The sequence below is a fragment of the Schistocerca americana genome, chromosome 1 (assembly GCF_021461395.2).
Source record: "Schistocerca americana isolate TAMUIC-IGC-003095 chromosome 1, iqSchAmer2.1, whole genome shotgun sequence".
Taxonomy (NCBI): domain Eukaryota; kingdom Metazoa; phylum Arthropoda; class Insecta; order Orthoptera; family Acrididae; genus Schistocerca; species Schistocerca americana.
The window spans coordinates 121,913,191-121,928,085 of record NC_060119.1 but is presented as its reverse complement, the minus strand read 5'-3'; the positions used below and the strand labels follow the sequence as shown (position 1 = coordinate 121,928,085).

At 39.3% G+C, this 14,895-nt stretch overlaps 2 protein-coding genes across 4 annotated transcripts in view; one reads left to right on the top strand and one right to left on the bottom strand.

The window, feature by feature from the left end:
• Positions 1 to 13,216, top strand: part of LOC124550369 (RNA-binding protein Musashi homolog 2) — a 117,166-nt gene extending 103,950 nt beyond the window's left edge. For 2 of the 3 annotated variants that reach the window (XM_047125309.1, XM_047125308.1), the window contains 2 exons: positions 9,288 to 9,540; positions 9,654 to 13,216. In XM_047125309.1, coding sequence (XP_046981265.1) covers positions 9,295 to 9,540; positions 9,654 to 10,460 — 1,053 coding nt within the window. In that variant the 5' untranslated portion in view covers positions 9,288 to 9,294 and the 3' untranslated portion in view covers positions 10,461 to 13,216. Of the gene's footprint in view, positions 1 to 3,152; positions 3,287 to 9,287; positions 9,541 to 9,653 lie in introns of all 3 variants that reach the window. The other variant, XM_047125307.1, reaches the window with a different exon arrangement.
• Positions 181 to 14,895, bottom strand: part of LOC124550405 — a 179,418-nt gene continuing 164,703 nt past the window's right edge. Inside the window, exons 3-5 of the mRNA XM_047125310.1 lie at positions 9,105 to 9,190; positions 6,118 to 6,181; positions 181 to 387 (exon numbers count right to left, since the gene is read on the bottom strand). Coding sequence (XP_046981266.1) covers positions 286 to 387; positions 6,118 to 6,181; positions 9,105 to 9,190 — 252 coding nt within the window. The 3' untranslated portion in view covers positions 181 to 285. The remainder of the gene's footprint in view (positions 388 to 6,117; positions 6,182 to 9,104; positions 9,191 to 14,895) is intronic.

Sequence of the window (14,895 nt, the reverse complement as noted above, 5' to 3'; positions counted from 1 at the left end):
CGTCGACGCTCTGCAAGTTAACGAAATGCTGTAGTGTAACATTTGGATTTCAAAGGTAGCTGGCTTCAAGGTTTTATTTTTTTCTTTTTTTTTCGGACTTAATGCGTTGTATGGTATTACTCAAGCAGGATAGTAGCTCGTTTAAAAATTGTGGGGAAAGTGTTTCCAGGTACAGAGGGATAACGATTATGTGCCTTTCGTTTATTAATTTGTCGACTTAAATTTGATTACACTGACAATTCAAATGTCACGTGCGTGGACTAGATGCGGCCGCCCATGTGTTGGTTACTGCGAAGTGGCTTGGGCCTTCTCTGCCTCGCTCATCTCCTTTAGCAACTCAGCTAGCTCCTTATTCGGCTTGTAGTGGTCCGGGTTCGTGTTCAATATCTGTAACAAACAAACAGTTAATCACTAACAGTAAATGCAGGTTTATATCAGAATGTTTACTGCTAGTGAAATTGTGTAATTTACGCAATACTCTTATCACTTTTTTTCACGAAAGTCTCACGTCTAATATACATCTTGCGCTAGCGTGTCAGACCACGTCGTGGTAATGATACGGTGTTTCTTCAGCAACCATTTACAATACAAAATAAAACAATCGTGGAATACATCATACGTATCTCCTTGAATAAGTTTATTATAGTTTGCATAAAATGTGATTAAAAATTAGGTACGTAACATTGACATGTGTTGATAGCCCGACTGACTCAACCACGTTATCCTGTACACTAGTATTGCTCTTGAATGCGCAGTTACAGACACCGTTATCACACATCTAATCAATCAGGTACGCAAGCTCCAGAAATGTCGTCTTTTCTAGAGGCTTGCACTGTGCACGTCAAAGCATCTAGCAATCATAACATGAAAGTGTAGGAAAAGAGAAGGAAAATATTAGAAAAAGGAGGCAGCCCTGCTCCTCCCAGTTAATAGGTTTCGGATTTTGTGCCCATTCGGCAATTAAAGCAATAAAGCTTCGAGAGATTCACTATGGCGTTCGTAATTGTTAAGCGCCAACGTAAGAACGAAAATTGTGATCTGAGTGGAATTATTTCTTTGTTAGTTTGACAGTAGCACTCTGTATCTTTAGACACTTGTATTAAATAGAAAGTATATGTTGCCTAAGCGTGATGTATTAGACGAAGATTAAAATAGTACTCGTGGACAACTTTGAGTAATTGGTTTAGTAAATGAAAAATAATTAGTAGTAAGATCTTTAAGAAACCACCACCGTGTAGAGCAGAATAGAGGTGGTGATGGTGATCATGAAGTAAAATTTATTTTCCTCAGACTTAAGTCATTCCGCCTAGTCCTAGAAAGCTTATATGATAGAGCTTTAGCACAGAATATTTTTGAGAATTTTTCATAATTGTTGGTGTAATTACATTATTATACTACCTCTTTTTCACACTATACGGCCAATGGCCGCATAAGCGCTAGTCAGAAAGTTTACATTACTCACAGTTCGTGTGCATGCTTCTTTTTCTTCATAATAGGCATGGTTACTGGCGATTATCCCTTGTAAATAGGCCTTGAAGCTGCCACACGAAAAGCAAAATACTTACTTTTCTTTCTTAGTAGTGGGTAGTTAAGTGTAATTTGTCGAAACTAACTCTGCACGGGATGGCCGCGGTAGCAAGAAGCAGAACCAGACGCAACTAAGTAGATGAAGTAGCTGTTGGCCCAGCGGCACATGAGATATGTGTGTAATATTGAGTGACGTTTGTTTTGCCAGAAGAAGAGTCCGCGATGGAGGTCTTCGCAGAGCTTGGAATCCGCCTGGCGAGCAGTTCTCTGAAGTCGGCGCAGGTAACACTTTACGCGATCAACCCGACAACGTAGACACGTCGTGTTGTTGTATTGCTAACTGCAGGACACTTCTCCTCGTACTATTAACATTTGTTACCGTAGTGAACCACTTGGTGTACATAAAGTCTTTGTTACTCTTATTTTTACACACATTTTCCTCACTCTTGTTGCTGGAATTACATGTATAGAGATCACTTTTAAATGTTGGTTGTCGTTGGTCAGTTCATAAAACAGCTTGTTCTTTTTGTATCTATGCTCATGCAGTACTATATATATTTTTGGGTCTAATTTCTTTGGAAAATAGACGTAATTTTACATAGGTCTGGGTTGCATGTCATAGTCTTAGCTAGCCTCCTAGTCTCTCGCCTCTCGCACAGAATGACACTAACAGTGGAAGGAATTAGCAAAAAGTATTCCTTATAGCATCAGCAGCAGCGTTGTTCGGCTCAATTCATTGTTGGTAGCCTTCAGTACTAATATCAGGCGTTCAATAATGTACCTAGTTCGACCAGTGGCTATCGTATCGCCACTTAGTAGCACAGTAAAATAAAGTAGCCGTAGATATCGTCTTTATAGCCCGCACAATTAACACGACCACGTCGAAACATTGTTCTTAGTAGACTTAGGGAATGAATGGTAGCTCCTACGTAGATTTTGTTGGCAGGCGCACTTGTGTGTCTCTATCAAATAATAGTTACTGGTAGTATGTCATTATTTCGGTCCTAACTATTCAGTTCAGAGTTCCACCTTAATCTGAAGGTCTGCGCCCAGTGTGTGTTAGCTTTAGGGATGCCCACCGTAAAGGACTAACAAGCATGAAACGTGTTACTCCTTTTTAACTCTTGAAGGTCTTAACTCTTCATAGCCGTACATATCCTAGGTCTTATGCATGCAAACCAGTATTCTGTGTGGCATGCTTTCTCCCGCCCATTTTCTCCTGTTCATACTGTTTAATAGTTCGGCACCTAATATAATAATTTACTATTATTGCGTTTTTTGCAAAACAATGGATTTTGGCCGTCCACTTAACGTAATAATAAAAGTAAAAAAAAAAAGATACATCAATCTCTTGCTGAAGACTTACTTTGTGAATTAAGAGTATTGCTGGAGCGTTATTTATCAAATGGCCAATACAAATCAGTAATAGATATTGACAACATATTTCTTGTGGTTACTAGTAGCTTCTGATAGCATCAGAGAAAGGGGCTTTGCAGTAGCTTTAAAGGCTAGATTTACTGGCTTCCTTCCACGTCTGCTTATTTCGGGATATCAAACTAATTTCAGATCTCCGCGGCTTGGAACTAGTCAAATCTTCTTTCACGTAGTTATGGTTTATTTTGTAGCATTTTCTTTCACGTCGGAGCACTCCTATAAAGAGATCAAGAAAAGAGAGAAGACGGAGTCGGACGACGGTTGGAGACTGAGTCCTTATGAAGACCAGGCTGACAACGCCATTGTAGATTGTTCCTCTAACTATGTAAGTAACTCACATGGGAGCAGGCCGGCTTTCTAGCGTCAGGCATACTGCAGTCAGTCATTGTACATGACCACTCCAATGTAGTGCAACTCAGGACTTAACGCTGCTTGTTGCTTCGTCAAGAATATGTAGGGCTGAGCGGCGTTGTAAAATTGTTGCTTGTATTAGTGAAACTGTAAACATCGTTGTTTCTTTGCCTCGAAGCTTTCGTCTCTTCTAGGCTTCATTATTATGGATTTAAAAAAAAATCACTTTGGCTGGTGATGGAGCAAGCATTCAGATGCTGATAGATTCTTGCTTGACTTTAAACGGAAACGACTGACCTCATACGGTAGAATTATTGTAAGCATGGGGGCGTACTTGTTGATTTAAGTTCGGTCTTAACACACGGAAGGAACGGGCGGAGAGGGAGGAGGAGGATGTCGTGCGTCATCTGTGGTTCCTTATTCTTAGTTTTCTTATGTGTTCAAGTATGTAAACATGAGTCTTAACGAAACTTGAGTTCGAGCATTTTTTATGAGTATGGTTCTACAAATCATTTCTTGTGAAACAATACACGTGGGTGGGGATTCTTGGAAGATAATGGCTGGGCAGACATATGAAACATCGTAAAGTTATATAGGCGCGAGTGGAAACCAAATTGAGAAGAGTTTAGATAAGGCAAACATTTCAGTGAGGCCAGAAAGTGATGTAAAAATTTCGCCGCGTGAGAACTGCTAAGCAGTAGAAAAGAAACCAACGTATTATGTCCACGTAGTGTACAAACCTATTTATTGCAGATGTACTTTAATGCAGTTACTTTATCGGATGTGAATGTATTAGCACTCAAATTTTACTTTATACCGCTTGCATTGAGTACTTCATACAGTTGAAAATTTCGTGCCCATGATGCGTAGCGTAACTTTAGTTCCAGTATTAAGATGTGAAGGAAATACTTCGGCAGTGAAAATGGGTGAAAGGAATTCGAAATAGTTTGAAGCACAGCCAGTAAACTTGCCTGTGCCGATATCAGGTGTGCCAGAATGTTGTTAATTCCGAAATGATTACCATCACAGCAAATTTGAGCTCAGATTTCTTACATTATTCTTTGTGATGCTGTGGATAATAGGTTCAAACACTGCCTTGAAATTCCAGACAAAGATTTTGTTTCGTAGGTGTTCTACACGTGATGAAATAATCAAGTAATTATTATTTGCTCATTAACTTGAAACTAAAAGCTAGTAGAGCGGTTCCGCCAACACCAATGACGTAACGGAAGGTAAATTCAGTATGGTTTCTAAGTTACCTTGTTAAAATTTTCGTACAGTCTTAGGGGTGTCCGCCAGTGTTGGAATTAAGAAACCCGCGAAATTACTTTTCGTCAATAAAATTCTAACAAATGGTCTGCACGCAGTTCAGCGAGAATCCGCGTGGCGCCGCCACTGCATGTGGCAGTACTGCCTCTGGCGGCAAGCGTATGAACTGTTGTCCACACGACATTGGATAATCGGAAGATCAATAGCGCTTTCGGCAGTCAGAAATAAGCGACTATTCCGAAACATTAAAATTCGAAAGGAATGTGTGCATTCAAGATAAACATTTTGTGTTCGTTCTGATACTAGTGGCCACATGTAAGCTTGTATGTTCAAGAAAGACAAATTGTTAACGGAACGACAGTCTGTAAATGATGTACATAAAAGAACGGACATGGGGTTTGGTTACGTCAAATAGAACTACGTACGTCTTTCGAACTAATGTAGAGCGTGTACAGTACATTTCGTGCACGTTACTACGGTGTTCATAGGAATAAAAGGATAAAATATTGCTTGCTTTGGATTGACAGATAAGCATACATATTTTGAAGAGTAAACAACTGAGATAAGGGCTATGTGCATGCCTGTTTCTGTGAATAATATAGGATAGGGGCTCCGGAGCTCCGATTAACTTTGCTTTAATAGTAAAGTAAGTTGGTGGAAAAGATCTAATTAAAATTCTCGTGGAACGACGAAAGATCTAAAATATAAGCAAAAAGTTTTGCAAGCTATATCCAGTACTGTGAATAGCCGATGATCATAATTTGCGCACGGAAATAGCTGAACTTGTAAAGTTTAGGCACTAATTAATACGGCGATAATGGCAAATGCACAAAGCTTGTAACTATAGATCTGTAAACGGAAGTGCCCATGCAATGATATTTCGGAGCGGTTTTAAAACACACCGTGCAAGAAATTAAGGTTCATATGGAAGGGATAAGTTGATGGGCAATGGGATTTCTAGTACTATTTCTTTACTTTATAGGCCAATACATTTAAAAGCATTAGTGCGATAGTTCTACAGTACTTGAGTTTAGTTATACGGCGAAGAAAGTACCTATTTTTTGCGTATGCGGATAAAACACAAGCAGCGAAATTAGTACATACCCTGAAGATTTATGTTAAAATGCTGCTACACTTGATAAAACAATAAGATTAGTACAAATGTCGAGGATCACTTGGCTAGATGCATCAGGAGCGTCAGTTTTAAGTTGCAGAAGTAGCACCGCTGTTGGTAGCCATTTTGAATGTAAGTATCAGACTTCGCACATTTTGCCGCACGCGCAAGCGCGCGCGCGCTCACACACACCCACTGAGTGAAGCACAAAACACAGATAGCACAGAAGCTGCGGACGACCGGGTCTGAGGCTATGTCCCGAAACAGCAGTAAGCTTTTTTCTTAGTACTGCTGTGACAGGACAATATCCCAGCCCCGGCCAAAGAGCGGAGAGACCAGGCTGCAGTAGATCCGCCACAAGCTCAGGCGGCACCGTCACCTCTTCCACTGCTCGGGGAGTTGTAGAAACGCTGCGGACTTACCTTGTAACACTTGGGGTTCGTGAGGTCCATCTGTTCCACGGAAGGCTTCTGCTTTCTGTTGAACCTGCGAACAGAAGCGAACGGGAGTGTTGTTATGCGCGGTCGTGGTGTTAGCAGGGCGCTCGCCCGGTCGGTTGCTGCCAGGAGAGTGAAAGCTGCCGTATCGACTGGGGGTTGGTGGGCGCGGCTGTGCGCGTGCGCCGAGACCCCCACTCCCCGGGCAACCTCCCTTCGCCCTGCCCCTCGCCGCGCAGCGCGCCCCGATGTGCAACCCCCGTCACAAAGCTCTGCCGCTGGCCCGGCGAGCTCAGCCGACAACCTGCATCCCTAAGCTCTCCCTTCTGCAAGACTGGGGGAGGGTGGCTTCACAGAAGTTCAGACCCCCCCCCCCCTCTCTCTCTCTCTCTCTCTCTCTCTCTCTCTCTCTCTCTAACTCTAAAAATGAAGGAAAATCGATGGTACAATTTGTATGTTGTGCTTCACTGTCAGAATATTGGTTTCGTGGCTTAATGGTATTCCATTTCTTTATCTTGGCTGTTTGGAACAGCCAGTAAGTTCTGACAAAGGAGGTCTATTGGAGACACCCATACAGTAAAGTTACAGTGAATAACTCATTACATTACGGTATAGGAAATATTGCTTTTTAGAAAAGTGTTCTATATTTTTCAGGGAATAGATTTTAGCCCAATTTTAAAGATTTGAATGGTTAAGTGTATAAAGTGTCAACTATGAAAATACTTTATGCACAGCTGGATGCATACAAAATTTAGATCTAAAAATTTAATCAAAAAGTATTTTTATCACATGAATTTAATCAGTCATGATGATTGTGAGAGGTATAGGTAGATCAAATAGATATTGAAAATATGTTCACTTTTTAAATGTCATCATCCAGTGAGATATTGAAAATATGTTCACTTTTTAAATGTCATCATCCAGTGATTATTTTTAAATATTTATGCATTTCCCAAATTGTATATATTCAAATTGAGCTAATTACTCATGTACAAGGTGGTCTAAAGAAACTGCCATTGCACACAAAATAAACTAACCTAATTAATGAATAGAGCTGATGTTCACAGAAGAGCTGGAAATAGACATCCATTTGTGCCTGTCAGATCTCCTTGAGGCTTTGATTATGTTATTTAATACTTGAAACTTTTTGATTTTTATCTTGATGACCTAGGAATAAAACTTACTCTACCCATTTATTTGCAGTTATCCTGAGGCACCTTGTCCTCATTTTTGAACAAATGTAGATTACAATAATGGTAGCATCTGCTGACTTGTATACAACACCTTTCCTGCTTGAGGGTCTTCATTAACCCTCTTACACTGAAGATACTTGATTAACTTCTATATTAAATGGCTTAACAAATAAAAAAAGTTAAATAAAATAACGATTTATGCTCTGTCCGCAAAAGTAAACTAGCTATACTACACTGTTGATTATATTTACTATTGGGATAAAACGAGACAAAATGAAAAGCAGAAAATGTTTGGCTAGTGTTCCACAGTGAAGTATTCTGTTGATGTAGTTCTCCTGTAGAAGTAGCAAAAAGCCTGGCAGGCTTGTAAACTTTTGTGTCACAAAGACAGTCAGGTATGAAGAATTAAGTGGAACAAGAGTTGACTTCAAGGAGGTGGTATATATATGTGTAACCACTTTGTCAACAAATAACTCCGAAAGCGCCAGCAAGTTTTCTTTCTTTCCTGTGTGTCCGTGGACAACTTGACACTTCAGCTTTCCATTGAGCTGTCTCCTTGAATCCAAAAGAATTTCCATTCTACAAGAACTGTACGACAACATTGTGTGTACCATATGAAATAATTACTTCTGACCAATGATTTTTATAAGAACTCATTTAAAAATCTTCTACCATCTGTTTAATTTTGTGCTGAGCATCCTTATTACAGACATCTTGTAACTATTAAGATTAGCTTTCCACTAAACACGGAAGGGAATCACCCATAACTTAACCAGTCACTCACTTAAAACTAATGTAACATTGCTTCGTTAAAATATAAATTACTGTATGATAGAACTATAATCAGTAACACATGGTGGAAGTAAAAATATACTGGAGTTAGATCGTCATGGGATTCAGTCAACTTAATATTTACTGTGAAGAAAGGGAAGAACAAAGTTAGTGGGTCTCGATAGAATTGGCTATTGATACTGAATATTTTCCATGTGGAAGCCTGATACATATAATCAGGCTTCCACCTGGAAAACATTCTGTACCAGTAGCCAATTCTGCCACGAGGCACTAACTTCGTTCTATCTTCTTTTCTTTCACAGTAAATATTAAGTTATTAAGTTGATTGAATCCCATAAATAATAAATATCTAACACCAGTATATTTTTACTTTCACAACGTGTTCCTGATTATACCTCGATCATACTGCGTGCGTGCGCATATCTCTTGCATTGAAAACAAGCAAACAAAAATGCAGATTCATGCTGTGTTGTATATTAGTAATAGCTGTTCAGCCTCTTGAAGAATCTTAAAAGTGGGAGAGGGAAGAGGGAAGTCACCTGGTATTCGTAGTTACTGCTGTAGTGTCACTTTTTTGTTTATCAGACCCAGCAGCACTAATTTTAAACTGAATTTGGTTTTTCTGTACTTTGTGGAGTATTTCTATGGACTCTGACAATATTTCTTCAGAGTTTCTCATTAGATTAAATACATGGTAGTTATTTTGTCTGACTGTGTAAGTGTAAATAAGTAAACTGTTTCCATAAATTTAAGTGTCAAAATTGTAAAAAAAAAAGTGATATGTTGGTCAAGCAGTTACCCTGAGTTAAGCAAGAGGGGATATAAGATCAAAAACATTTTGTGCGGTATTCTTTCCTGTTACTTAATGTAAATAGTTTATTTTGCATGTTACACCTTTAAAGTTAAAGTTACATTGATGCATAAGCATGAACTGCCAAACACGTTCAATTAAAATGTCATATATTTAACAAATAATTGCATACTTACGACACATCCCTAGTTGCAATTTGGTAGATGCAAAAGACACCAACAGCTACTGGTACCGCAAACATAATACCCACTAGTGGAAGAACCTGTAACAAAATTATTTTACACATTTCTAAGTTTTGTTTTCATGATTTAAAGGTATTTGCTATAACTATCTTACTTCATTTATTTTTCTCTCTGCAGGACGGGCATGGAAGGAAACGGTATATTGAAACACGAGATTCACAACGGATTGGTACCAATGAATGGAAATCAGAATGGAACCTCTGGAAGGTCATCACCAAATGGTGGCGGTGGCAGTGGGGGTGATCCAGCACCAGGAAAGCTATTTGTTGGAGGTCTCAGCTGGCAGACGTCATCAGAAAAGCTGAAGGAATATTTTGGGATGTTTGGAACTGTTACAGATGTTTTGATTATGAAAGACCCAGTGACACAGGTAGGCTCTCAAAGTATAATAAAATCTACTACTGTTTTGTTGGCACTAGTTAAAATGTTGTACTAAATGCCACAGTTAAGACTGATCCTTCATAAACTCGGGTTTTGTTACAGAGGAGCCGTGGCTTTGGTTTCATCACATTTGAGGATCCACAGACTGTTGAGAAAGTGCTCAAAGTGCCAATACACACACTGGATGGCAAAAAGATTGATCCAAAACATGCTACACCGAAGAACAGGGGCAAAGTCACCAACCGGACCAAGAAAATATTTGTAGGTGGTGTGAGCCAAGACACATCATCTGATGAAGTGAAAGCATATTTCAATCAGTTTGGAAAAGTCGAAGAAACTGTAATGCTGATGGACCAGCAAACAAAACGTCACCGAGGATTCGGTTTCGTCACGTTTGAAGATGAAGACACGGTAGACCGTGTCTGTGAGATTCACTTCCATACCATCAAAAATAAGAAAGTAGAATGCAAACGTGCACAGCCTAAAGAAGCTGTTCAAAGTGCTCTACTGGGAAAGAGAGTAGTTTTGGGTCCTCTGGGTGTCCGGGTAGGTGCAGCACCACCTCTAACCCCTGCTGGACAGCTGGCTGCAGCACAGGTTCATGTACAAGCTGCCGCCCAAGTGCAGAATGCAGCAGCCCTGGCTGGTTATGGAAAACTCTTTGGAGCATACCCAGCACTGGCAAGTTACCGCTATGCTCCGTATCCCTTACCAGCTGCCGCAGCCGCTCCTGCTCCGGCTCCTACTACTGCAGCCGCAGCCGCCGCTGCTGCTGCCACACCGGCCCTGGCTCCTCCAACTGCTTTACCAGCCAACCCCTACCAGGGCTACAGTCTGACCAACGTCGATATGTCTAGCTTCCAAGGTGTGGACTGGGGGTCCATGTACGGAATGGGAATGTACGTCTGAAGTGTGCCATTCCTTGCAATTTGCTACAGGAGGTTTTGTAAAATTGTAGTGCGAGTGTGACTTGTGAGCGTCAGCTCCCTATCCTGTAACCTTTAATCTTTTTTTTTAGAAGAAATTGTGAATAGCAAGTGAATAGTGGTGCCACTTTTGGTCTAGGAAAAAAGTAGAAAAATTATTAGTACCCTCCCCCACTCCACCCTACCCAGATTCCTTCTTGTTACAGGCACAATATTGCATGCCCGCTTGCTCACAATACTGTTCCAACATGGACTGATGAGCATCCCTAGCATTAAGCAATAACTTGCAATAAGCAGTATTATTGTCGTCTTGATAAACATCTTCCTCTGTAACTCGTTCAGATGGAGAATCCTCCTATGGAACACTGTCTGCATGCAAGGCAAAGCCCAAAATTTGATATCAGCTCTGTAACGGAGGAGTGATGTCTCCTGATATGAAAGTGACGGCAGCCCACATATTATGGGCTGTAAGATAACTCTTATTAAAGGCTGCTTTTCAGTGTCAAATTGCGTTTAGGGTCTGGTATGTGCAATGGTAATTAATTACCATCGCTAAATTTGGTAGGAAAAATAACTATCTTTTGAGTAAAAATTAAAATGCCATCGTGATAGATTCTTCCATTTGAGAAGTATTAACAGATCTCAAACTCTTTTGTTCTTTGTTGCCACTTTAAAGAGGCACAGTGGCATAACAACAAAGTATATGCATTTACCTGTGGGGGCATGTTTTGAAATTCCTTTGAAACTTTTTGTGCCAGCAAAAACTTAAATCCTGTTGATCCAACAGCTGCAGCTTATAAATCTTGCTAAATGAGACTGTTTCCCTTGAAAGAACTGCAAGTTGCAGTATCTAGTCAGGAGGCTGAAGTGGCCTCGCACTTCCCACATTATCTCTCATCTAAGCATAAGTAATTGTAATTGTAATGTGTCCCATCGATGTTCCACAGTGAATTTAGTGTAGAATAGTTCTATTGGAGGACTGAGTATTATTTATGTACCAACCGAAATTGTTTGTTGTTCAAATGTAAAAAAATCTTACATACGTACATTTGTTCATTCACCTGTCAACATTCCATAGTTCATGTACCATGTCAAAATTGCATGAGGGACTTGTGTATCTCTCATTATTATGCATCGATTTTTCAACATGTGAGATTTGCGGACCAATAATTAACAGGAGCTCCGACTGTTCCTGCAGTGAAACTAAGAGCATGTATGCTGCCTTTTTATTACTCCCCTGGGAGTAATTTCTCCATGCTGTCTGTTCCCTGAGGGCAGGTGTTGAAATGTTACTAGTTGCTTTAAGGTTACTAATATTTATTTGTAAGAATGTATTTTATTTTCCTGTGTTCATTTTTTAAATTTTTTTTAAGTATGTGGTTAAGAGATGTCGCCAAATTGAAAAGCGGAATAACTACTTTAAGTTCCTACCATTTTGTTTTTACTGAACTGATGTTTGATGTTCCCAGTGCTTGTAGGGTTTGCTCTTAGTTTCGCCTGCATCATAAGATGACAGTGGAAATTGTAGGCATAATTTGAAATGCCTGCAGGTCACAAATGTATGGTCACAAGTGTGCTTTGCCTCTATAGAGGTTAAAATTTTTTTGAGTGTTAAATCCTTTTGTAATACTGTAGATACAACTGCCTACATGAAAATCGGGAACTGCAGGTATTATTACTCTGTGTATACATGATAGTCTTTCCCAACTCTGAAGTACTTTTTGAACATTCTCTGCAAAACCCAAGACATGGACTTCTACAGCCCATGATCACAGTTATAGGAAAACTTACAGCAATTTTGGTTTAACTTAAAACTTCATTTGTTAGCTTTACAGGTGTAGATAAACAATGCAATACATTGTTTTCTGTGTCAGGTTGTGTTGTGATGATATGTATGTTTTCTTGCAAAGTGTGACCAGTAATGTAATTTGTTCTTTAACGGAAAAAAAGCGTTCTGTATGTTCTTTTGTAGTGATAATTCAAAGACTGAGGCAGGTGTTTCTTACGAATACATGTATAGTTGAAGTTTTTGTTTGTATCCTAGAATGGATGTAAGACTGGATGCTAATAAAGCAGCCAGCTTTCATAGGGTAAGATAAAGGGTTTTCGCAGAGAATTAATCCCAAGCAGAAGGGAGATATGAGTACATTTGTGATATAATTTATAAGCTTGTTAAGCTTAGCAAGTAATTTAATTTGTCAGTAAAAGTTAAATTTATTTTCCATGGTGCCATTTACCATGCTCATAACTCCGATATTAATGGTTATATCTACTCTTTGTTCATATGTTCCTTTTGCTTGGGTGACAATACCCTTTTATAATATTAAAACAGCAATAAGTGTTTTAAGGAAAGAAAGGATGAAACCCTCTATTTTTGTATTTAATTCTAAATGATAAGAGCAAATAAAGTTTGTATTTTTTCTTTGAAAGTCTCTCTTGTGGTGTTCATGCAGGCACCACAATGAAGGAAAATATTTTAAAAGAGAGGGTTGGTCTGAAAACAGAAAAAACAACAAAAAACAGAACTATGTACTCCTTATCCTTACTTCTACTAGTTATTTCTGTTTTTGGTGGTTTGTCGTATTTTAAAAGTTGTAGTAATAAGTACACTTTACTAGTTCCTTAGTGTTAGATGTTTTTTGTAGTCTGTGTGTAGTAGTAGTGGGGCTGGATGGACTGCCATCTGGTAGCAAATACTTGCACTTGTAGAGCAGTTCTGAATAAAGTAGTTTCATAGTAGACCAGCTGCTTGATGGTATTATTCCTTACTTGTATTTTTGCTTGGTTGGCCTGGAACTTAACTGTTTTCAGCTTTGGAAGTTGGGGGAGAGAGTGGTTGAAAGGAGTTACTGCTATTAACCAATCACTGCTTTACTGTGATGTTGTGACAGAAGTCATTGCCTACACTCCTTCTATGTGTATGGCATTAGTGTTTTTGCAGCTGAGGACGACCAGTTGTAGCTCCCCAAAAACATGTGTAATAAAATACATTGGTTCAGTGCCTTACAAAGATGTACTGACAAATATGCATGGCATCGATTATAGGGTCAGATCCTCAGTGCAATTAAGCTATGACCTCCATCTCTGTGTAAAACCTGCATCCTGTTGTAACTAATCTTTTGTGTAGGTTTTGAAGTGCGGAGCATGCCTAACATGGATCTGAAACTAATGTGTATTTGTTTCTCACATGCAGCCTCAAAACAATATCCCTGTTGTGACTTCACTCAGTGCTTAAAAGAAATCGTGCAGTGTCTTCGTAAATTGCCTGTTGCTGAGATGTGCTCAGGGATAACAGCAGGCATGTGCTAATCGTGGAGTAGATGCCTCCTGTTAATCCTGATAAAACTCCTTGAAACACTCGACTCCAACAAAATTTTTAAATTTTTCACTGGATGCACTCGGCAACTGTAGTTTCCTATCGAGTTTTTTGGTGTGCGAGAATTAATTTATTGATGGATGGCGTGTACCGCAATTGGATCTCGACACGGAGTTTGCACTCAGTTTTAACATAAAATAATTTGAGTATCCCTGGTGTCATGTGTGCGTTGTTCACTGTACTGATAGTAGCTGTACTTTGTTTTTCAAGCCTTGTCATTTCGGGGATAGTTTTGTTTTCCTTTGTGTGCGTACTGCTTTTTAGTTTTACAAAACCTCACTAAACCTGGCTTCCAAATACTTGCGTTTGGCAAATAGGGGTTCTCCCTGTAAAATAGTAGACCCGAGTATTGCCAGCAAAATATGCAGTGTATGTATTGATGGTAGCATGTATAATAAATGCAGGGAAGGGGATTACAATTGCAGTATGGGTACTGCTGTACTTAAACATTCATTTACCCTACACGGTAGCTGAGGGTAAAAACTAAGTGTGACAGTATTCAGCACTTAACGTTTTTTGTTAAGTGCTTCAAACACTTTTCTTGCACCTTCTCGTATATATTTTTTTCTAGCACAATGAATTTTTGTTATTGCTGCTCCCATTATTGCTGGAAATCCTGTAGAGCACTTTAATTAATTTTTGATATGCTTTTATGTTTTTTTAAAGAGTACAGATTTCTGATTATTTGAAGTATGACTTGCTCACAACTTACTCGGTTATTAGGTTAGTTTATTAAATGGAGTACAACAATGGGCAATCAACAAGTTAAGCTTCATACATGCTAACCTGCATATCAAGAGCAGGTCTTACAATGCTACGTTGATGTGCACGACCAGAGAAGCTTTTGGACTGCTGTACGTACCAATCTCATTAGTAAGAGCACAGCTTCTACATCCATATTTAGTAGAAGTGAGTGTAATTTTCATAACAGTCTCAAAATGTCAGCCTGAGTTTTTGGCTACTGCGTAACAAAGAGCGCTCGTTGTTTGCATGAGAGACTGCTATACAAGAAATGGGTGTGTGGGATGTTGTTGGTGGTTAA